The sequence below is a fragment of the Hippocampus zosterae genome, chromosome 4 (genome assembly GCF_025434085.1).
Source record: "Hippocampus zosterae strain Florida chromosome 4, ASM2543408v3, whole genome shotgun sequence".
In the NCBI taxonomy this organism is placed as follows: Eukaryota; Metazoa; Chordata; class Actinopteri; order Syngnathiformes; family Syngnathidae; genus Hippocampus; species Hippocampus zosterae.
Window position 1 is genome coordinate 14,421,984 of NC_067454.1, and position 24,258 is coordinate 14,446,241.

At 40.9% G+C, this 24,258-nt stretch overlaps 1 protein-coding gene across 3 annotated transcripts; it reads right to left on the reverse strand.

The window, feature by feature from the left end:
• Positions 1 to 23,841, reverse strand: LOC127599486 (stereocilin-like). 3 transcript variants are annotated; one of them, XM_052063450.1, is made up of 30 exons: positions 23,389 to 23,819; positions 22,073 to 22,179; positions 20,853 to 21,974; positions 19,521 to 19,545; positions 18,877 to 19,417; positions 17,238 to 18,125; positions 17,106 to 17,168; positions 16,354 to 16,479; positions 15,993 to 16,159; positions 15,732 to 15,918; positions 14,741 to 14,856; positions 13,729 to 13,861; positions 13,463 to 13,645; positions 12,815 to 12,853; positions 12,557 to 12,733; positions 12,225 to 12,374; positions 11,314 to 11,372; positions 10,787 to 10,910; positions 10,570 to 10,652; positions 10,348 to 10,471; positions 9,243 to 9,448; positions 8,461 to 8,551; positions 8,184 to 8,355; positions 7,361 to 7,524; positions 6,033 to 6,188; positions 5,811 to 5,953; positions 4,525 to 4,673; positions 4,212 to 4,309; positions 3,133 to 3,280; positions 1 to 1,731 (listed from the first exon to the last, which is right to left on the reverse strand). In XM_052063450.1, the coding sequence occupies exons 2-30, from the start codon at positions 22,143 to 22,145 to the stop codon at positions 1,643 to 1,645; spliced, it is 5,796 nt and encodes a 1,931-aa protein (XP_051919410.1). In that variant the 5' UTR covers positions 22,146 to 22,179; positions 23,389 to 23,819; the 3' UTR covers positions 1 to 1,642. The 3 variants fall into 3 exon arrangements, with proteins under 3 accessions (XP_051919410.1, XP_051919411.1, XP_051919412.1); XM_052063451.1 differs by lacking the exon at positions 23,389 to 23,819 and having other exon boundaries at positions 22,073 to 22,266; XM_052063452.1 differs by lacking the exons at positions 1 to 1,731; positions 3,133 to 3,280; positions 4,212 to 4,309; ... (2 more) ...; positions 6,033 to 6,188; positions 7,361 to 7,524 and having other exon boundaries at positions 8,216 to 8,351; positions 23,389 to 23,841.
• Between the last annotated feature and the right edge of the window lie 417 nt (positions 23,842 to 24,258).

Genomic DNA, 24,258 nt, shown 5'->3' on the forward strand with positions numbered 1-24,258 from the left:
CGACCATAAACTGTCCTGGAAAGATCACTACTATAAAACAAAGACAGACAAATGCATCCGTTATCTCAACTCAACTTTATTGAGAGTGTTAACAACTGCAGCTGTGGCAATGTGTATAGCCTACATAACATCTAACAATGCATTAACCGCAATACCTAAAATAATTTGAAAAATATTTTCTAATTCAAATATAGAGGAGCTCCAACACACTCCAATTTTATTCCTTCTTGTTGCACATTCTACATCAGGGAATGGCAACTTCAATGATAGAGGTCACATATTTTCTTCAGCGCTACTGGGGCGGGGACGGGAGGGGGCACATAATACCTCTCACTTTCAAAATGCCATTTTAAATATGGCACAAAAGGCGTCCACATCTTTTTTATTGAGCCAATCAATATGTTTCCAGCTCAATGCCTGTATAAATAATCCAGCCTTCAAAAACAAAGGGTTTGTACAATCCAAAACATAAACACATATTGTACAACTGGACTGCACATCAGCAGTGATTCTTTTGTGTTCCACTGAAGGCAACTGTACCTGCATAGTAATACTCGTACCACGCAAGCTTTACTCGTATCACGTATTCTCCTTCGCTATCATGAGCAAAGCCAGGCATTTTTGTTGTCACTTTTAAATAAACACATTCTGCTGAACTGCAGCCTACTTTACATTAAAACCAGTTGGAAATGGCAAATGTTGCTCAGCAACCAGTTCATACGAGCAAGCTTGCGCTGTGCCACCCTGCGCTGACTCCACGGCGGGTGCCACGCAAACCAAGTAAGGGCCTTAAAGGTTAAATGTGCTTTTAAATGTTCCTTAAAAAGTTACAGCGTAGGACTAAAGCAACCGAGTGCTACAGCAATGGGATCACATGCTCAATCACATGTATGCTCAGGGAGGAAATAAGTCGTGACTCACAAACACAAACTCAACACAACAGTAGTTGCGTCAGGCGATATTCTAGGAAAAAGATAAATGGAACCTTCAAGTCAGCATTTATCCTTCTATTTCAGAGACACATTGAAGAAAAGTCATGTTGAATGGGAGTCAGCCCACACCTCCCATCATTCATTGTGCCTGTGTTTAACTACAAAAAAAAATGCAGCTGTTCCAGTAGTTTATTTTGCTTTCTTGCAGAAGCTTTTAGAATGTTTTTTGGTGGGAGTGCCTTTCATAATTTGGGGAACTATTTATGGTCAAAATCATTTGAAATGATGTATCTGGGCTTATTTTCATTTTAACATTAAAAATAATAGACATTTTATATCCAGTGCAGTAACCACAGCTATCAAGTAGTCTTATTAGAAATTGCATTAAGGCGGGGAGCAATTAGTAAAGCTCGAGTCAAACCTTGCATTTTAATTTTAATCTTCAAAGCATATCAAGTCATATTTCGCTAACCACATTTGCAAAATGGGCCAAAGCTGGATTTTTTTTCTGAATAGTAATTGATCTCAAAATTAGTATCAAACATTTAATAATTTACACTTTGTGAAAATTCCATTAGACTGAATCTCGCACATTGTTAACGGAAGGAATCAAATCAGAGAAGCAATAAAACAGATCATGATGTTTATTTTATGCACAAATGTGTGGATGAAAAGGGAGGTCAAATTCTAATGAACCATTCAGAAGCATTTTAGATGAGATGCCAGAACCAGAGACTTGGAGCCACAAAGCTGAAAGCAAAGCAGTATGTGTTCAGGCCTGCTGCAGCCGAGTTTCTCCCTGTGGGGGCAGAAAAACATTCACGTGTGCTGTCTTCACAATATAAGAATCACTGGTGTTGCTTAGAAACAAACGTTACCATTCAACAAAATGATATCAATGGTTGGTTCTTTTTACACTAAGCGCCGCCCAAATATTATTCAGCACTCCAAGTACCATCATGGTGACCAACATTAAAATACAGTAGCATTGAATGCCCAGATGTTCACAAAAAATAATAATAATAATAATAATTAAAAAAAAATTAAACAAAGCTGAGGTTTTATTTGTAAAAAATATATATTTAATCTTATTGTAAGGAATGCAAGACACTAACATGCAGTTTGAACAATAATAATTCTCTCAAACCGAGACACTCAAAAATTTTCCAAGGATATAAAACATAGAAATGAATGACAAATCATTATATATGAATTTATATTTCTACTTATTTTTAACATATAAATAGGTGCTATAAAATCATATCTACATCCAAAACTTCAATAAGTGGCTATAAATCAGATATGTATGCAATGAGGGTGGATGAGAGTGCTTGGAAGTTGAGACGAGTCAGATTTGTCTATGAATCAGCGATGTTGTATTAAGTAGCAGTTTGACAACACGCTATGTACAATGTAATTGTAACCATAGTTGTATAGTAGGGTTTTTTTTTGGGTTGTTTTTTTGTGACGTGATGGCATGATTAAGTGGTGAATTAGGTCAATAAATACCCACTGAAAGTCCCAACGTATTCATATTTTGCCAGATGAAAAAATGCATTTCTCTCATTAGATAATAAAGATGGCATTCCTACAGTACATGATCGCGTTATCGGTACTGCAACATTACGCACCCATATCACATATTGCTTTTCGAATATCGTGCAGCCCTATATTGTTCGTATTGTATTAGCCGCAATCGTCAGCCTACGTGTCTCAATGAACTCTCTCTGTCCTTCTGAGCTCTCTTCCCGCCTCTCCACTTCCCTCAGCCAATCACAAATCTGAATTGGTTGCCTTGGGAAAGTAAATTGGCAATTATAGAGTTAATGTGCAACACAACTATTTTTTATTTCTGTACTATTCTTCTATACGTGTGACTTTTCATTACTTTTAAATGTCTTAAATTATTTGTAAATTCTTTTAAATGTTGCATTTTGAATTATGTGAAGCACATTGAGTTACCTTGTGCATGAAATGCATTATATAAATCAAGTTGCGCAGCCTTGCCCTTGAACCTGCAATGATCCGAGTGTGAAAATATTGAATCATTATTTCACGTGCCACCAGAAGAAGCCTCGCGTGCTACCGGTGGTGCGCACACCACACCTTGAGAATCACTGATATAAATCATTGGATTATAGAAGCGCCCTTAGTACAACATTAAATTAACTTCAGTCACCATTGTTGAGTCAGTACCAACCTCTCAGCTCAAGCTCTACATCTCCTTCATAACGAGCAAGTCCGACAGCGTGTCTCTGCTCGTTGTCCAGCTCCGCCCATTGGTCCTCAGTGATGGCCCACGCCTGCTCAGCACTCAACCAGGACAACTGAATGGCACTGAACACCACCTGGCAAAGTCAACGTAAAACCTACTAATGTAGAACTCTTTGGGAAGTAGAACATGAATACAACTCCAGAATCCATCCTCATCATGGCCCTGCGTGAGCTGGAGCCTCTCCCAGCTGAGTTTGGGTGAGAGGCGGAATACATCTTGGTTATAGCTTGGTTGCATTCGTGTGAACAGTGGGTAGCACGGTGGTCGACTCTTTAGCATGTCCGTCTCACAGAGCAGAGGTCGCGAAATGATTAATGTTAGTCTCTTTTATTGTATCATAGAAACGTGGTATTTGAACACGGGTTTGTAGTATTTTTATGCTCACCGTGTCGACAAACATCAATTCACACTCTCACCTAGAAAACAATTTAGAGTCTTCACTGAACCGAACATGCACGTTTTAACCAGAGGAGCCAGAGGACACGCAAACACCTGTGCTCAAATTCAACCCCCAACCTTAGAACTGTGATGCAAACAAATCATCAACATGCCACTTCATTTTATACAGGTATTGTTTAAAATATTGCCTGCTATGTCGCTCACTCGCTTTAGACTTGCCTGCCCGATGACAAAAGATTTCAATTTTTTCAAAATTCAACCAAACTGGAGGTTGACTAGTGTATGTAATGCCTTGTGTTCAACCTAACAGGTTTTATTTTTTGGGACAGTGAGGGGGAGCGAGTGAGAAAAGGACACCAAAAACAACAAACAAACAAAAAACACCTCCACAAAGCAAGCTATGAATTCCTAAAATGTCTTCTTGTTTTTTTTTATTGGGCATTATGAGTATGAACCCCCGGCTGATGCTGTGCCACCAACGTGAGTTGCTCTAATATGGAGTTAAAAGGGAATATTTTAGTGTATAAAAAAAGACTTGAATCTTAAGATACAGTTGCAATCGGCTTGATATAAACCGCTCACATGAAATCAAAGACAAAACTTACTGGCATCTTTTTGGGTGACAGCACGCCGATTGCTTCAATGGTGATGCCTTCCACTTGTTCTCGTGTCAGAGCTGACAAAACAATGTCTTCCAGGCCCGCTGAGCATACAGAAGTTCCACAAACATTGTAGTGAGATCATTAATGTAGCTCAAAATAGAGACTTTCCTAACTTTTTCAGCTCTCCTCTCAAACCCCAAGGATATATTTTTTTTAATTGTTCTGATCCATCAAGAATTGTCCTTCCTCACTCTGAATCAGGGACAGTAAAATGTTGGCAACAACAGATCGTTGGGGATGTTACATCCATCCGTACCTGCCAGTGTCCCAATTTCTGTGAAAACTTCAGATCCCCAAGCACTGACTGGACCAAAGGCCTCAGGTCTGGACAAACGACTTGTCAAAGCTTCCATCTGCTCTTCTTTGCATGGCAAGGACATTTCCCCCAGGAACCGAACGGCCATGCTGCCATTTCAGGAAAAAAGATTCAGATTTACTCCTCAGAGCATATGCAAAATGTTTACAGAACACTTCAATATGTGTGCAGCCACTTTCTAGTTGCATCTGTTAGTTGGTGTGTCGCATATTTGTAACTTCAACTGCAAACAACATAGAAAGTTATTTCTTACATCCTCCAAGAATTATACTCTATTTTCAAGAGGACGCTACTGAATTGTCCCTCTGGTATTGCTGTCGACTGGAATCCAACTATTTACTGACACAAATGATACGTCAAGTAGAATTTCAAAGAGGAAGGCGTGAACTAGGGACATGCACAGTTTGTGAAATTCAGGTTTTGGAGCTACTGTAGTGACTAACACATACATGTTGATGGTGGTGTTGCATCGTGTTGGATTTAGCACTACTTTTGAGTCGAAGATAAAGTTGAGGGGGAGAACATGAACTTGTCACGCCGAGTACGAGCGAGAGAAATGCCAGCACGTTGGAAGTCCGACAAAAGCATCCTTTTCACGTTCAAAAACAGTGTATTATGTAAGGTATAAACTCGCTTTTGTGAGAAAAGATGGCATGGAGTTAATGACCATGCAAAAAAGCCACTGATGTTTCATAGTTGGGTATCTCTAAATGAATTACTATTTTGCCGACAAAAACCCTTGTTTTTTATATTTTATAATTCAAAGTTTAAAAAAAAGTGAAAAAAAGGTGTTCATCAATGTCACGGTTGTGCTTGACATGTTATTTTTGACAAAAAGCTTGTTTTCTCTTTTTTGGTCATAAATCAACGTTTGTGGTTTAATCAACCCACGTTTATTTGCTGACTTTTCAAGTACGGAAAAGGACTGATGGTGAAAGAAGATCTACTTTTTCAGAAAACACAAAATTCAGTGGGCTTTGAAAGATCACTCCAAATGCTGTAAAATGGCTGCTTCGAAAATGACTGGCAGGAAATGAGTTAATGAATACTTTTCACTTTGACACACATTCACAGCTTTGAATAAAAATACTTTGTAATTTGCATCGCTAAGCAGACCACAATGTTTTACCACCTTGGCACAGGTCTGAACTGTACTGAGTGGCTTTTTACTTTGTAAGAATTGATCGACAATAACTTGAAAAGCAGAGACTCATTAATTAACTCACCTGAGGTTGTAAGCATTAATTCTTTTAATCTCTGAGGGATACAGTCCACAGATCAGATGGCCAAATGTTGCCAAATCGACAGCAGATAACTCTTCGATTTTCAGGTTGCGCTCGCGCAACACGCCCAAAATTACCACTCTCATCTGAAAACACAAATGTTGTCAGCACATTCGCTAGTTTATAAGTCAGTGTTGGTCAACTTCAAGTTCAAATTCAATTCACCTTCTTCGGGCGCCAGGATGACACTGTCCCCAAATGGGCCAAAACAGCCATGTCACTCAAAGAGATGTCATGCAGTTCTCTAACCGTCATCTCAGTCACCAGGGAACCGAGAACCAAAATCTCCTCTGTTCTCAGCTCACTCACTGGGCTGAATGCCTGCAGTTCACAGAAAACAGCAAAATAGTTCAATCAGAGACAGAAGCTGATAATTACACCTCACACAGGTTGGGGCCATGCTATGTACCATTTTTTGCTGTCATTGATCGAGGCTAAGTAAACTGCCACCTTCAACACTCTTTTGGTACACCTGCAAAATGCACTGAGATCCAATCCAAGAGCAAGTTTTGACAGCCAGTGTCAGAAAGGTATCAAGAGTAAACTCCCACTATACCGTGGTTTATTCCTGGTGTTGTATAGATTTTGTTTGTAAGTGCTCTTTGAATTGTGAATCTGCATTAACATTAGTCCTTTTTGAAAAATGACCACCGCCACATCCTGTGTTATATAGACAAATATGCAATATAAGAATCATGTATGTATAATTTAATCTCAACATGGCAAAAATGCGGGCAACACGGTAGAACACTGGTTAGCATGTTTGCATCACAGTGTGCAAGTTTCGAATTTGAATCCAGGCTAAGGCCTTCCAGAGGATTGAATATAAATGTTCCAGGTTTCTGGGACTCGCAGACTTGGCGTCATTGAGTGGAGCCCAGAGTTCAAAGTCAACACAGTGAAGCTGTTTTTAGCTGTTATGCTGCACACAAATGGAATACATTGACAACAGAAGCAAAGTCATCCCTGAATGAGAATTGCTTTTAAATCCAGGTTTTAAAAAATTGCTTTGTTTCCCATACCTTTGATTAAGGTCCTCTAAACTAATTTAAATCAGATTTTCTCTTTTTTTAGTGTGTAAGTGTGTGTGTGTGTGTGCGTGTGCGTGTGTGAGTGTGTGTGTGTGTGTCATTTATTTGCTTTTAAATGTTTTAAAAGTTTTCTGTTTATGTATTTAAATGGTGTCGATGTACATTTAGGTAATTTTGGTAAGCTACTTTTATTTTCTCCGTTTTGATTCTGAATGTCAGTAACTGTTTGTAAATACTGTCTTTGTTTGTGTGAAGCACACTGAGTTGCCTTGTATATGAAATGTTCTATATAAATAAAGCTGGCTAAAGTCAAACATTGTGTCACTTTTTTGGGGACAAGAAGATGGATCAGTTGAGTTTTATTAACCCAGCTAAAAATACTCTACCACAGATTCTAATTCAAATCGCATGAACAAAAACAGAACTTATACTCCTGTTTTGCCTCTGCTCATCACTACTGACCTGCCTAAGTTTGACCCAGAGCGCCCGGCGCTGCTCCGAGCTTAATGACATATCCCGGCTGAAGACTTCTACACACTCTTTGAGGTCGACTTGTGACATGCGGCTCAATTGAGACGATGTCCATGCGGAAGGGAACGTACCTCTGATGTCTTCGCAGCTAGGGACTGAAAGGAGAAGACACACATTGACACTAATTAAAATCACTGAAATAAAATCGTTTGACTTGCACTTGATTATTATTATGATTTTTTTTTTGTATCAGTCTTTAACCCTTACAGGGACAGCGGTTACTACAGTGGACAGTTTATCCTGTTACCAGCTTACAGGGTGCATGAAAGGGTTAATGAGGTTTTCCAAATTTAGTGTTGGGCCATTTTTATAGTTCGTCCTAATTAGGTTTATGCGTGAGCTGCAACCTATTCCAGGTGACTTTGAAGGAGATAGACTAGTATAACCAGGGTGCCCATCAGTGCTGCGCAGTTGCACATGGGGACTGAAAATGTAATATTGCCCTCCAATTCAAGTCCGTCACTGCCCTTTGCGCGTTAAGAAGAGGTCAGGCCAGCTTCATTTCAAAGTCAAGTCAGCCCCCATAATGACTGCTTTCGAATGCTAACTTTTAAATAAAAGCTAAATAAGACATTGATATCCATGTACATTACTTGTTTTAATTTTATTTTGAAGTTGAAATCATCTAGTGGCTTTCACGAGCGCATTGCAAACTACAACCATAAAATTTAAGTAATTTGTTCTTGTATGCTGATAGCAGTTGTACACAATCACAATCACAGCCACACGACATTAAGTGTAGAGAATACTGAACTTTTTGCACCGCTCCCTTGGACTTTTACTATCCCTCTTATGAGACTTTGGGTCTTCTCTCGCTGACGACGTTGGTCCATGCGCCACTTCAAACAGATGACACCCACCGCGCTCTCCTCCCAGCGCTTTTGACTCAAGAGAACCTGTTCCACTGTGTCTTTATTCAAGACTTTCTAAACAGGGGGATAATGTTTAATAACACTCATTTTGGACAGCCATGTTGCAAAATGAAATGTATAATTGCTGTATACTTGGTCTTTTTTTTGATGGGTGCTCACCACTGGGATGGAGTTCATCTCTTTTGTTGACAGGGTGAACACCAGCCTTCCCAAATGTTCAATGTCTCCAGTTTGCCACTTGGATGGTTCCCTAGAAAATGAGCAGTCATATTTTTGAAGGGTACCAAAATCACAATGAAAAGAACAAAAAAAAGGAAAAAAAAACATGAAAAGAGGTTTGCAATGATGTCGTGTATTTTCCTTTGTAAAACAAAATCCAGATATTGAAGTGCAATTACTTATAAAGTGTAGGTATCCCAGTGGAGTGGAGAAGAGGAGAAGGCTAATGAAAAGCAAACAGGTTGAACGTTTTCCACGGTGACACCGAACATGCGTAACCGACAACAGCAAGAGGTGGGTTTACTGTATGTAAAATACTTTTGATATTAAATGATGGTTAACGTTCTTATCAATGAAAGTAAAAGTGTTCACCTGTGTGATTATCGTTCTTCAAAAAAATGATATCATGGATTTAATCTAGATGATAAACATTAATATTTTTAATTCTTTGCAGTACATTAGCACAAAATATCCTTTGGAAACGTTAATCCAAAATCAGCAATTGGCTGGCCATTTAAGAAAAAATGATTTGTGAAAGTAACCGTAAGAATAATGCAATTGTGATTACATGACAATCCTATATGAGCAAATATCGCATATATGAATGTTTACATCGATTCCAGTCAGAAAGGAACGGTTCACATTGTTCTCTCGGAATGTTTGCATTTATTTTAAAATGATCTCTTGACATGATTATCTAAACCTGTTAACACTTCATTTACCCCATGAAGTCTTTCTGTGTGAGGAGGGCACTGATGTCTCTCAGAGCTTCTTTGGGAAGACAGAAACTCCTCATGTCCTCCAGTCGCAAAGCCAGAGCACCTTTGTCTACCAGAGACAAACTGTCTCTATCCAGGAAAGGCAGAAGAGGACCCAGAAAGTCCAGAGTGGGGCCATCAATCTCACCCACATTAAGGGAAGAGGAACCCTGCAAAGCAGCATATGCTGATACAAGAAATATACTACTCAAGAGCAAATGGCCATCAGAAATGGTTTCACATATTTTTCATGCGGATCCAAAAAAAAAAATCTCTTTACAGTATTTTATTTGTTTTTATTTGCTTGAGAGGTCGGTTTGTTCCCACTTTTTGATTTTTAATTACTTGTACATTAATTGCTTGTACAGTACCTCCACATATCCACTTAACAATAACATTAAGGGCACAAATTGGCGTCCATATGCATGGAACATATGTTGGGAATTTCACAGATGCACATGAGCCAGTGTGTTAAAAAAAAAAGTGATTAGCACCGCTGTGGGGGTAAACAGCAGATTCCCTTTGCTGTCAATCAAATCAAGTCCTCCCCTTCACTTTAAATGTAGAGCATTCACATTTTACAGAGAGACACCACAATGCAGAAAAGGATGCAGCAATTTGTGCAATTTGTGCGTAGAGCTTTTTCACTGCTCTTGGCTGGTGTGGCAACAGACAATGTAAGCGGGTACGCTCATTAAATACAGACTGACCTGGCATGCGGCGTCTACAGTCTACCAGTGTAGCCACCATGATTAACGTCAGCTTGTTTACAGTACTAATGCAAGCGTGGTATTGTTAGCGCTACTATTATATAGAAGTTTTAAATGTGTTCTCTGACTATTTATCACCACTATGCGCTTTCACAACATTTCATGCGGTCCCTCTATTGGCTCTAATTAGATCCACACAGCATATAAGGGGCCTTGCCCCCAACAATGGACACGATGGATCAGCACAGTCTAACTAGTTATTATACAAGAAAGGAATCAAAAACTCTTGACTTTACAAAGATAATAATGTTTAAATGACTATTACTATAAATGACCATTACTAAGAACCGTTCACTTACAGCCTTCTCAGCGATATTGGTCTGCTTGTAATGTGGTAGTTGGAGGAAATCAGTGAAGTGTGCCTGAACGTGGTCCAGAACAGCCCTGAGGGATGTGTTGGAAAGGTCATCTATCATTGTCGCTCTGAGAGAGAACAGAGAAGAAGTATGACTTTTTGTCAGAATTGTAAATGATTTTTTTATGAAGAAACCATTTACATGACAAAAAAAGGAGATACTTGCGGTAAGGTTGCAGAAAACCAAGGGCTTAAAGTGCTGACATCAAGTTGAGGATAATTTCTCACTCCCTCTACGATACAGTTTCGCTTGTCATGTTAAAAAAAAAAAAAAATGAAGGTTAGAACTAAAGATATTTCTGGAGACACTTGCATGCAAATCTGAAAGTAATGAAACTGGAAAATAGTTTGAGACAGCACTTTTTGGAGCATTAACTTCTCACCAGAGCAGGTCTCAATTTTCCTGGCAACAAAGTGAGATACTCAAGCAGCTCTGCAAAACCAGTGTCATTGCTCCAAAATCTCAAAAAGTCACATGTCATTCCAACTGCAACCTGGCCCATGTCTCTACAAACACACAAGTCATTATGTAAAACAAATTCGGCAGGCTGGATGTATAGATGCCTGAAAACCAGTTACTATCTTCACTGATTTAAAGAAATAAATTGTTGCACATTGAGAGTTATCTCATACCTACCGTGGTGAATCACGGTTAGTAATTTTTGTGAGATATCCTAACCATGATTGGTGTTCTCATGTTGGCAAATACCATTCATTATTAATAATAACATAAAGGTAATTTGGGCAAATGTGTTATTTACAAGGTGCGTATCAGACTGGTAGACCTTTTCAGCCAAATTGGTGTGAATGAAGCAGCTCTCAGATTCAAAAAGGTGAGTGACTTCTGGTCTCTACATTACATCACACTCGTATATTATCCAACTTTCCTGTTGTAACATATTTGACTTACCTCACCATGTTGCTGGTGATGTTTTTCGAGTTGTGTATCCACTTAAACAAAAGCTGAGCCTGTACAGACAAAATAAAATAAAAAAATGGTCACAAAACCTGAAAGAACTCTAGTTACAAGAATGGATTGTATATGGACCAGTGGTGCACAAAGTATGGCCTGTTCTTTGATCTGTCCCACACAGCATTGACATTATCAAGAGTGTGTAAGATTTGTTGCATTAATTTAGCTGTTGTTTCATTAACTTGGACAATTAAAATGTATTTGTTGATTAAATTATTTGTACCAGTATAAACTGGCATAACCGGTTAAGTGGGGATCTGGCCGTCAGATATACGGTGCTGTGCGGCCGCACATACTGCACATAGTCAAAACAGCCACTGCTTTGTCAGGCCCAAAATAACGTCATCACCATTAACTAACTTTGCAATGTTCTTTAATAAGATATAAACATTGGACACAACATCCACAACATAATATCAGATCGCTGTGTTAGACAAATATTAAACCATATGTGTAGTCGCATAGGACCAGTAGGTTCAAATTGCCACCACCTTTGATTTAAAGACTCTCTTGCAGCTGTTCAGACTTCTTACACGTTGGAGGCAACTTAATAAACCCCTCTCTGTGACAAAAGCCCCTTAATGTACCTATTATTAATTTAAACGGCATTCCTCCACATCACTATGTCAGAGCCAAACTAATTAGCCTGATGGAGGTTGGCCTGTACGATGCATTAATATTCTGAAAGGCTCATCTGAAGCATATCCAATGACTTTACAGATTAATGGGAGGGAAGCAATGATGATTAATGACTGGCGCTTTTCTTTTTTTTTTCTTTGTGAGAGATCCTGACAACTTATTGTTGTCACGCTAATGGGGAAAAAGTGTTGGTGAAGTGAGATACGCACCTGCTGTGGTGACCAGCTGATGTGTTTGTACACGCTTATGTCCCTCGGGACTCCTTCTCTCTTCAGAGCCTCTGTCAGCTTCCTCAGAGGGATTAATGACAGGAGACAGTTTACATGCTGAGTGATGTTGGGTGTGTCTCTTTGCAATGCCTAATGACAGAAAACATGATTGAAGGCCATTGTTATGTATGCACTTTGGTATCTCCCTCTCCCAAAGTGTCTCCTGCTTCAAATGTGATTACAAAAGAAGAGTAACAAAAATGATCAAGGAAATACGGACAATTGCATTTAATGTTAAATGAATGATAAGTTATAGTAAGTAACTCCATCACCTCTTGCATTGCATCGTACAGCATTGCTTTGTGGCCGGGCTTCAGCTCTGTCAGCATGCTTCTCCAACATTGACAGTTGGCAGTTTCACTGATCTCAGACCAGTGGAGTCTTCTGAGCACAGTGGGAGATAGACCAGAGTGTAATGGCTTCAGTCGGCACAGTTTTTCCGCTGTGAGCTGCCAGGAAGAAACACACATTGAGGTTAGAGTGAGGTTGACCCATATTCGGTGAGCATATTCTTCCAAATTTTAACTTACATCGGTGTCTTTTGAAATCTTGGACAACATTTGAAAAGCCTGGAGGGGAAAAGGAATCAAATAGGAAAGAAACAAACCAATGAGAACCAGAGCGGGTTCATTGGTTTCCATTTATCCATCGCATTATTAAACTCAGCACTTCTCCTGATTCATTAGCGCAACAACTCTTGTTGTTAATTGCTCACATCTTTTTATTCGTTATTACGCTATGTTGCAGGGGCGGTTGAGAGTCTTTCATATCAAGCTACTTTAACAGAGGGAAGCCACAATATTTGTTCTAACTAAATAATATAGCAAGTTCCAATACAAGGACTGTATCAAAAAAGGATACATGGGATACATTTTTTGGAGGGGGTTGGGGAACTAAAATAAAGTGTAATTGCATTTCCACTACAGTAGGTTGTAGGGGCGCTCTCGTGAAATGGTGCGAAAGGAGGACTAGGTCTGATTATCTCTGACTCAGTACAAAAATAGTCCTCGTAGAATATAGGGTTCAAAGCTAAGCTTACATATTTTACAGACAGTAATCTAGGAGTATTCATTTTACTTTCATACAATCCGGTTATTTTTTTTATACACTGCTATGAATTGTGACAACGTGACAGCGGGGTTTCAACCATGTGGGGAATGAACAACCCTCCTGCTGACCTGTGCTGGAGAATATCTGTCTATTCCTGGTTGTGAGAGGAGCTCCAGCAGCTGCTGTGAAGAAAGCGAGAGTAAGAAGGACGCTCCTAGCTGTGGGAGGAGAGCGCTGAGGCCAGTCAGCTCTGCCGGAGCCATGCTGCTGGCATTCAAGGTTCGCATAGCTGGGACCAACCAGTATGAAAGCTGCACGAACCAAAAGACAAAAATATGAAAGAAAGTCATTAGAGTTCTTGGAAGGTTTTGTGATGTGAACAAGTGTGTCTCACCCTGCCACTAGCACTAATGAAGCCCTTGGACACACACTTGACCAGCTGCCTATGAAGAGTGGACCACACAGCTGAGTCCGAAAGAAATGACTGCAGGTCATGTGGATCTAAGTAACAAGAAAGGACACCGAGCCTGCAAAACAACATTGTAGCCCTTTACTATCCTCACAAAGCAAACATATATATTTTTTTGTAGAATATCATTCAGAAAAAGGTATTTCTTCTATATCATCGATATACACCTGACCGTCCATGTACTAATATGACCTTTGTCCAACTAGCAAAGACAAAGATTGCATAGCTACTCATACATGGATCTTAGCATGATATCAAAGATATGGAATAAATATTCAAATTGCTTTCCATAAAGCTAGTAGGACATCTGTCTTACTAGTCCGATTTTTTTTTCCAGTAATGCCTTCCACTACCGTATGACAGTTTTGCACACTAATAAGACAGCTTTCGCACACTACTTTGACAATAACTTGTTACTAGTGAGGCAAAAATACTAGTACATGACACATGCCTAATAGGGCTAGTAGTGGCATAGTGCAGCATAGCCATTTATTAGTAATCGGGTACTACCTGGTCAAAAGTGTCACAGGTAGTGGAAGAAAAACATTACTTGTAAGACACAATCATTCTGCTTATTATGTGCTGAATTGCCTTACTATTGAGGACAAAGACTGCGCTAGTACATGGATGTTTAAGCTGGCAATCAAATATTTATTATTAAATATTTATTTAAAAGGCTTTCCATAATAATTGAAAACAGTAAACAAGAATTATCATCATATATAGACAAAATTTGCAGTCACTCAGAAATGCAGGCAAAGTGGTTTACAGTGCATGTATGTTGGAAAAAACATTAGTGGCCAAAAATGTTTTACTTTTGAGGATACAAGCTTTTATACAAACCATTGTCTCCCCAAATGTACAATGATCTAAATTGTTTTATTTATCAACATGCGTGAAATAAAACCAGAACGGCTCAAAGGCTGAACTGTCCCACCTTGATATGTTATCACCAGTGACATTGTTGTTCTTGGTGAAAATGGTTCGTATAACATGCCGTCCTCTCACAACATCCAGACTGCTATTGCCCAGCAACTCCAACAGAGGGGTAAGCTAAATGAGATAACATCCGTAAGAATATTATTTAGCATGAAATGACTGAAGTCAATGCCTGCATGCTCATGATTCAGCAATCGCAAAGTTGCCTGTTTGTGGAATATGCTCCCCATTACTCGTAACAAAAACTCACCTCTTTTTGTTTTCAGATCAAAGCCATTTCTCAACTAAAATTGTTGCGTGGGTGATATCTTGCTGCCAAATAACTATGTTGAACTGAGGGAAGGCAATTCTTATAAACTGGCTGTAGTTTTGTCTGCTGTAGTTTGAAACAGTCGCTACTGTCACACAATGGGCCGCTTTTAGTCACTACTTTTCATCAGTGGTTGACCGTTGCCACTCGATTTTTCAGTGATTAAAATTTTGAATCGATGGTGATATTGTTTCAAACATGAATACTGTACTATATTTCGAATTGAATGTACCTGTGGCAAGAAAGCAAAGCATGGAGAGTCTCTGTTACAGAAAGGCATGAGTGCTTTATTATTGCCAACAACCTCCCTAAATATTCATTGATGTGTAATTATCGGCCGTTTCCTCTTCTTTGTGGTCATCGGCTTCTTCCCTGACAATTGCCTCATGCTTTTGTGGTTTGCTAAAAAAAATGTACTCTACAGGGTGGATGTTTATCCATTCCAGTCACCTACTGTAATTTTGTGCGATGGCCCACTTCATTGTGTTTGCCTGCGTTGCTCAGTGTGCCGTGGGCCTGAGAGAAAAAAATGCTAAAACTGAGCTATAGGCAATTAAACACCTTTTTATTTGTGCTTTAAATACTCGCGGATTTTTTCAGGGATCATTTCTATTCAGCTGAGACGAGCTGAGGTTCACTGTTTTTCATGATTATAAAAACCCAGAAATATCACTACAACCTGTCGTGATGTCAGCTGCTGAAAACGACTGACGGGAAGGTAAGGCAGTAGCGGTAGGATGGAGCTAAGGAAGTACGGTGGCCAGGTGGGGACATCACCCACCACACTTGACTGTAGAAGTCTTTTGACAAATGCCTTTTTCTGCGATGACTTCATCTCTGAGTTGTGGTCGCGGATGGCAGCCAACCTTCAACCAAAGCCAAAAGTCTAGTGTCAGGACGCTATCACCTGCATTTAATTCTTTACTCGTCAGCAACTCACACGCTGTCATTCACAATGACGTAGGCTGGGAAGCTCATAATGTCAGAGACAGACATGAACGGGAGGAACTGGGACAGGTCCACAAAGAGTTCTGGAGTCACTCTTGGGAATTTATGGATAAAAGCAGCAGTCATTGTTTCCATGGCCTGCAGCTCTTTTTGGGAAGCCTGAGATCGGGGAAAAAGGATTGATGGGACAAAAACAGATGTTGGTTCAAACAGATCATCTGTTATACATTCACAGTTGATTGCTCATATCACATGACAACACCCCCCTCCCCCCCAAAAAATTTTTTGGGAACTTTCACAACTCCCATTTCAGGACAAAAAGAGATAGATTTTGTGGTGTCGTTCGAACAAACCCGGCTTGTTTCAACTTGAAGGTGATCCCAGCTTTGATGCATATAAGAGAGGAACCTCTTGACGGCATCTTTCTCAGCGGCCATCACAAGAGCGTGAATGCTATTTGCAGGCATTTGGAGGTATTCCTGGAGAGCAATGAATGAAAATGTAAAACTGTGCACTTTGCTGTCATCTTGTGGCATCTAAACACAATTACAAACCTTCTCAAAACGGTTGTCAATTACTCCAGATTTTTACTGTACAGCAGTGACTTGAGATTCATTCTTTCCGTGACAACACTTGTAACCCAAAACACTCATATCTGAAATAGTCTTTTGAAATTCATGTAAGTCCAATAACAGAACACCACTCGGATCTTGAATTGGGGGTGGGGGGGTCTCAATATACATGTACAAAAAACAAATGTACTTACTCAGTGTGAAACTTGGCTCTGTTTAGTTGAACACAAAGCTGATGTACTCACAGGAAGCCATGAGTTGTTATGTTGCATAATGGCAATAGATGCAGATATAGATTAACTGTACCTTCTGCCATCTGGTGGAAGAGCAATTAATTGTTCTGCCTGACAATAAATGTCACTGGCATTGATAAATGAAGTCAGATAAATTAGTTGGAGAAAATAAATAATTTTGGACCAATTAATTGAAAATGTTTAAAATCCCGTGGCACTCCTAATATTACAGTGCATGCTAAGGTGCTTGGGAACCACCGTCTAATCAAATGTACTGTAGACACGGAAGCCTCACCGTACCTGCAACAGAACCCTGAGAGCTGATGAGTTGTTGTCGTGCTCAATGAGGTCCCACAAGACAGGCTGGTGAGCAAAAGCAAAAATTCACCCTCCTTGCAGAGATTGTGTGTGTATGCGTGTGCTTCGTCTTACACTGAAACAGCTCAGCAGGTCCTCTTTGAGGCTCATGTTCTGCTCCCGAAGCAGGAAGACTCCCACAGTGTGAAGTACACTGGCAGAAGCCTCCGGCTGCATCGCACTCCAGGATGCGTTGTCAAGGAGACTGGAGAGGAGGATGGCTTGACCCAAACCTTGCCTGGCCTCTACCTCCCCTTCATCCAGACCCGAAGAGAGGCCGACCACGAAGTCCAGTACTCTCAACACATATCCGAGCGTCACAAAAAACCACTGGTTCTCCCCTCCTTCAACTTGACACACACTGAGCTTGTGTAAGACATCCAACATCAGAGCGGCCGGGTTCACGCACAGCTGCGATGTGCCAAAGGCATACTGGGCTGGGAGCATGTCAAAAAACCTCTGGAGTAAGCATTTTCTGCCCTCTACCTCTGCTTGCAGATCAGCACAAATGTCATACAAGCTGGGCATTGATTTCAGCAGCTGTTGGTAGAGCGATGCATTCAAGCACATGTGCTCTATGAGTCCGCGTGTCTGCCAACACGCTTCCAGCATGGTCACATTGAGGAATGTCGTCACAGCCCACTCGTTGTACTCACAAGCTTCCTCCGTGGCATCGACACGGGAGAGGTTGTGTTGTCGAAAGCAGTACATCGCGGCCCAGCTGCCCTCTGGGATGGAGCGGTGGGAATCTGGGTGTTCTCTCCCACACAACGATGAGATAAGGGCTGAACTGTCGGGTAGGAAGCAACGCCGGAAAGCCTTGGCACTCACAAACCTGCTGCCTGACCGAGGTAGACAGCCTTCCTCAGGCGCTGGACTTCCTGTTGCACCGCTTGATAGGTGCACGCACAGCTGCTTTATACTTGTCTGGTTAAACGCATTATAGTTGTGTGTCCTGGTAGCCTGTGATTAAGGAATAAATACTACAGGTTAACATAAAGCAAAGAGGCTCCCCAATGCGTTTACAAATTGAGCATCGCTACACCCACGTACTCTGCGTGTGTGTACTTTGTACACAAATGCCCCACAGAGACACATGACAAAAAATGGCAGACCCACTGTGTTGAAAGTGCGATTTTAGCAGAGAGAATGCTCAACGGTGTTCCTCTGCAAATGGCGGGGGATGGGAACCGAGCTCTGCAGCGAAAGCGGAAATCTTGGAGTAAGTCATTTGCCATCTAACTGAACAGAAGTGAACTGGAAGTGCACCAAAATACCAGACAACAAACTCTTAGGCCGAAAATCCCCCCAAATTCACTCACGAAAGAGCGAAAACTGACTGAAGCTACCACATGCCTACACTGTAAATATAGCCATAGTGCAGACAATGCTTTCAACACATGGCATCCAAAATCCACATGACATTGACTCAACCATTGATAAAGGATGCCCAGGCTTTTTTTTTTTACATGGCTTAGGGTTCATGACGTTCCTTCTGCCATTGAATATGAGAGCATTTAATTGCTCTGCCTGTCACTATATGTCGCTGGAATAGAAACTTTGTAGACAGGTGGACAACGATAATTTCTCACGGCACACTCGACTCAAACTATGTGACAGACAAAATAATAACCACTCATAGTGCCATTTATACAGTACGTGTGGCCAGTGGGTGTATGTTTTGATTTGGAACATCAAATCAAGTTGGCCTCACCTGAGGTGCTTTGTGGAGCCAGAAAGTGGAATTGGCACAGACCGTGTTGTTGAATTCATATGCAAAGAACTCACTGCACAAATGAACCCACAGGAAATCCTCCTCAGCCGCAGCCAGGTACCAAGCAGCATCAGAGCATGTGGTGTGCAGGTCCAGACCCATTTCACCATCAGCGGGACTCACTGACCCGTTTTGCCATTCCAAAAGTTTACAGTAGAGGAACACTGTGAAGTTGGAGACACCACTCAGTCCTGGAATGGATTCATTGCACGCCGCCTCCAGAATTTCTGCAGTGGTTGAATCCTCCATCTCTTTTTGGAGGTCACTCTCACTTCTTGGTTGATGCTGATTGCGCTGATCATGAAGGCCTTTTGGATGGATATGATGGGAAGGTGAGGATTTCACAGGTGAGTGGGGAGGTGTTTGTCCGAAGCTATTTTCATCGCTGGGGGGGCAGGACAGGAATGACAGTGAGCTTGGGATACCCTGGGTGCTCACGCCCAAAGCTTGCGTGTTCCAGGTCACATTATGTCTTATTCCCCTACATTTGCGCAAACACAAGAGACGCATCACGTTATCTCACTTGGATTTACAGACAATTCGCCGGCAATGGGAAGTACAGTATACTGTTTCAAAGATCTTACCATAAGATTAACTTCCTCAGGTCGCCTTAGGAGAGACATGAAAACAAATATCATGAATGCGAGTAGGAAAAAGCAACTTGACACCTCCAACACACGCGCGCACACAAACGACCATATCAGATGCGACATAACAGTTCCGCCGGCAAATCCCGCAAATCCCTTGATATAATATTACCGATAACAATAAAAGGGCAAAGCTATAATCTTAATCCACAAAAGATACTCAAATGAGCAGGTTGACCTAAAGCAGTGAGAGACATCCGCATTTGTTGTCGAATAAGTGTAGCTTTTAAAAATATTCAAGCAATATTAAAGGTAACTAAAGAGTAATAATCCATTCTTCTTTGGTCCCTAGAAATGCTCATTTCTCTTGTGGCAACTTTTGTAACACAAAACATTCATATCTCAGATCAACTTTCATCATTGAAGTAAATGGGAATGCCATTCATTTGTTCCAGCCCTCACCCCAAGAAAAACCCAAACAAAAAATGTTATATATCACTCTAAAATATTGTTCTTTATATAAACAGAAAGTAGGAACATAATTAAAAAGTAAGTTAAAGATCTTTTTAATTGTACAAGGTACCAAAGTCTGTATGGAAGGGCAAAGGGGTTTTAGTGTGGCTGGTCCCAAACTTTGAAAAGACCTCCCGAGGCACATTAGACAACCCCCTTCACTGTCCTTTTTTTTAATGGCCTTAAAACGAATTGTTATACCTTGGCATTCAAATCGGCATGAGACTTTAGCCTTTAAGTGATTTATTTGTTTTAATGTTTCTAAATTGTTATGTTCAAGCGTTCACGTTTTATGTTCGAGTTTTATTTTGCATTGTAGCTGTGGTTGCTTTTAAAGTGCTCTGAAAATAAAACTGAGTTGAGAACGCAACCGTTACATAAAATTGACAAAACATGGTATAACCGTGAGACTGAAGGAGACTAGGCATCAACAGCAATTCATTTGGATGTTATTATGGGACTGCACACGGTGCTCAACATAAATGAGACCATAAAAAATAATCATCTCTATCAATTTCCTCAGTGAATACAAGAACATTTGTGATAACAAACAGACTCACTAGTGGTTGACTTTTTTCAGCTAAATTCTAGACTTGTTTCCAATGACATTGCCAAATGTTTATTTGCAGTAAAGCAATTTTGCGAGTGTTTTTGTAGAGTAGTGTGCCAGGAAAGTGAAGGATTTCTAATCGATTTATATGGGGTGCGCTCGTTTTTGTTGAGCATTGTATTTCTCAATGAAAAAAAATATAATAGTGTGTTAACATCCTCAACCACGTCCATTTAACTCTAATGTGAACCGCCCTACACACTCACCAACTGAGCATTGTCCCCTTCTACTGGACCGGGGTCCGTCCGCCACATTGTTGACATCATCGAGCATTGCCATGGTAAGCTGCGACACTTTCTTCCTCAGGTTACCATAAACAGAACTGCCCACTCTGCGCACAAGCCCCATCCTGAGCCTATCCAAACTTTGCACAAGTGCTAGATTTTCCTGGGCCAAATTGCTTCCACTTGAGCGGGTCAGCGCTTGCAGGAATACATTTCGCATAGAATCTGGATCATCCTGCGTTGCGCTTACATCATCCTGAAAATGATTTTTTAGTGACGCATCCTGCTTCAGGACTTCAGGGGGCAAGCTGAAGGGCTTAATACGTCCACCCGAGCCTCTCCCGTTGTGTTCAGCATCAGCCCCCGCCGGGTGCAAACTGACCACGGGAGTCCATCTGTGTGTTTGCAAGAAGCGGAGCACGTACTGAAGCCAGCCGACGCCGAAAGGGCAGTCGGTGTGACCTTTCAGTGCGCAAATGAAACCCTGCAGGCCAGCGCTGGCTTGTCCGAAAGTCCCGCTTATCAGCGCCTGGAAAGCGGCCTCCAGCACAGCGCTCACCGTCCTCCAGTTCTGCGATAACAAAGTCAGAATGGGCTTGTGAGGCTGACGCTGCAGGAGGGTCGTGAGGCTCTGCAGGAGCCCGAGAAGCCAGTCCCAGTGGGGGCTACCTCTCAGGGACAGAAACCAGTCTTTCACTTGGACGCTGGGTCGAGGCGGCACTCGGCCGTTCCACTGGCTCTGTGCAGCGCTGCCTTCGGATTGGAGAAAAAAATAGAGCACTTTCTCCCACAGATGTTCGTCATCCAAATCAAAGGGTGCCTCCTCCAGCCCCGAACTCATTTCTTGGAGGTATTGAGAGATGTTGTAGAGGAAGCCCGAGAGACGACGACGATCAATCGGCTGGTTTAGTGAAGCCAGGTTCGTACCAGGAAATAATCCACTCAACGTTTGAAGGCCCCCCAGAACGCTATTAACCCAAGGGAGCATAACGACATCCTTGTTTGTTTCCCGAGAGCCCTTTTGCGGGTTCCGAGTACCTTCTTTATTCAGTTTGGATAGAAGCTCCTTAAGAATGACATCTCTTCGCTGTTCTCTACCGCTTGCTGAATGATTGCCATTCAGGACAGCAAGAGAAAGGCGTGTTAATTAGATAAATGTGGGAATAAAACACACATTTCAGTTATATTGACATTGCACTAACCCGTTTTCTCAGAGGATCCTTGTCCGAGTAAAATAGCACAAACTAGGACGCTTGTAAATTGAAGAGTAGCCATGCCCGGCCTTTTGTCTGCAGTCTTTAATTCATTCCTGTGAAGAAAAAAAAAACGCTCCTCAGGATAAATTCCGATTGATTTTAGAAAACAATGGAAGTCTGTTCACTTTCACTGGAAGGATTAACCCGAGATGTAAAAGAGAAGGAGATTAAACCTTAATGACTGGTCTCAACATCACCTTAGACTTAAAAAGCATGACTAATAAAGCTCGTTTCAGCAATCAGACGATACTACTTATTGTTGTAATGTTATGTTATCAAAACCAGGATTTATTTTGTCACGAAATGTGCCATATGCTGGCATCACATGATCGACTGTAAACTTCTCTCGGCAAGCTCGTGCAAAATATGTTGCTTGCTGCTATGACTCACTGACACCAATTGGAAGATTGTATTCTGGACATTGAAGAAAAGTTTTTTGAAATTTACTGTATGGATGGCGAAACTTGACTATATGTGAGCAAAGCTACTCTTAAATACTGTTTATTCTTAAATGGTTAAATAATTGTCAGTTCTTTAAGTGAGGAAAAAAAATTCACTGTTGCCAGGTGGTGGTTTACAGCAGATCATGAATTCAATAAATTGTTAGAATTATAATAAATAATAATCAATAGTCATTAATAATAAGTGAATATATAATAAATCGTAAATATACAATACAACAACGATTAAGTGAATTAATATCTTATTTGGTTGTTTGACCAGCAGCCCGGCCGTTCTTGTTCTGTTATTCTTGTTCTTCAAATATACTGCATAATGTATTTTGAAACAAATTCCTAAATTCACTTAAATAGGGTTTTCAAAAACATTTCAAACCCACGCAGGAATTACGTCAACACTGACGATCATGATACGGAAATTCACATTTTCCTGTGTAGATTCTCAGTCGTTCAGGTGATAGGAAACGCGAATAGAGACAACTCAACTTTTTCTTGTTTGTTGAAGGTGCTTTTACTTTTTATCCAGAAGGCTTCACACTGCACATCGAAAATACAGAATTGAAGAAGCCTTTTGGAGTCCAGTTGTCTCTGTTCAACCTTTGCAGGTTCTGTCTAATACTTTGGTATAGTGTGATATTATGTACGTAATGGATACAATACATACATTATAATGTGGAAATCATGTTGAATTATCGCTAAAATTCATTGAAACAAACAGTTTGCCTGATTCAGATCTCACATTCACGTGAGAGCAAACAGAATTGTGTGTTAAAACGATTATGAAATAGAAATGAAAGAACTCACCCTCGACCCGTTCAGTTGTTGAGGTATCAAGTGAGTTGCATCATCTTCAGTGTGGTGCTATCACCATTCTCTCTATCCTTTAGCTTTCACTCCCCTTCAACCCTCCCACTTGATACCAGTGTTTACTTTCATCTATGGCATCGATATTCCTGCCGTCGTATTTTGATGGACAACAAATTCACGGCCTCCCCCAGTTCTGAACAGAAAAGGTTGTGAGGTCACCGAAGGAGTGAAAATCTGGTTGAAGTGAATCAGAACGGCAATTTCTGACTATCTGTCTTCGGTCGCCGACTGACTAATGCCCCATTGTGTTGTCTCTCAGTGGGGGGCTCGCCGTGGGAGTTTGGCTTTGTCGGGGGTGTAGTATTGACCTGAGTGGCATGGGCCAGCAGGACTAAGCAGGTTGTCGACGCTTTGACTCAGTTAACAATCTTACAATTGAGCCATGTGCAAAGGTAAGAGCAGCCAGCTCCCCGGAATCCGAACGTCTGCAGGGCTCCGAAACCTGAGAGGACACCTCACTCTGCTTCCTGTCATAGCATGATACTGTGTTTCACTGGGACAATAACTTTCTCCTGTATTATTAATACTAAAAGGAACAGCAATCACTCGATGCGCCAGCGCTCGTTTCACTGCAGGTGTATAGAATGAGCAATTGGATCCACCCCGCCTTGTGCTCTACTGACAACTAGATGTTGAGATTGGAATACTCGGGTTCACTTTAAGTCCCAGCGATGTCTACCGAACCATCACTGTATTTATGACACGTTATTAATAGATGTATCTTCAAAGAACTTTTGACTGCCATCAGCCAACACGTAGCACTTCCATGGAGATTAAAGCAAGACGTGACTGTTGAAAAGTCAGGAA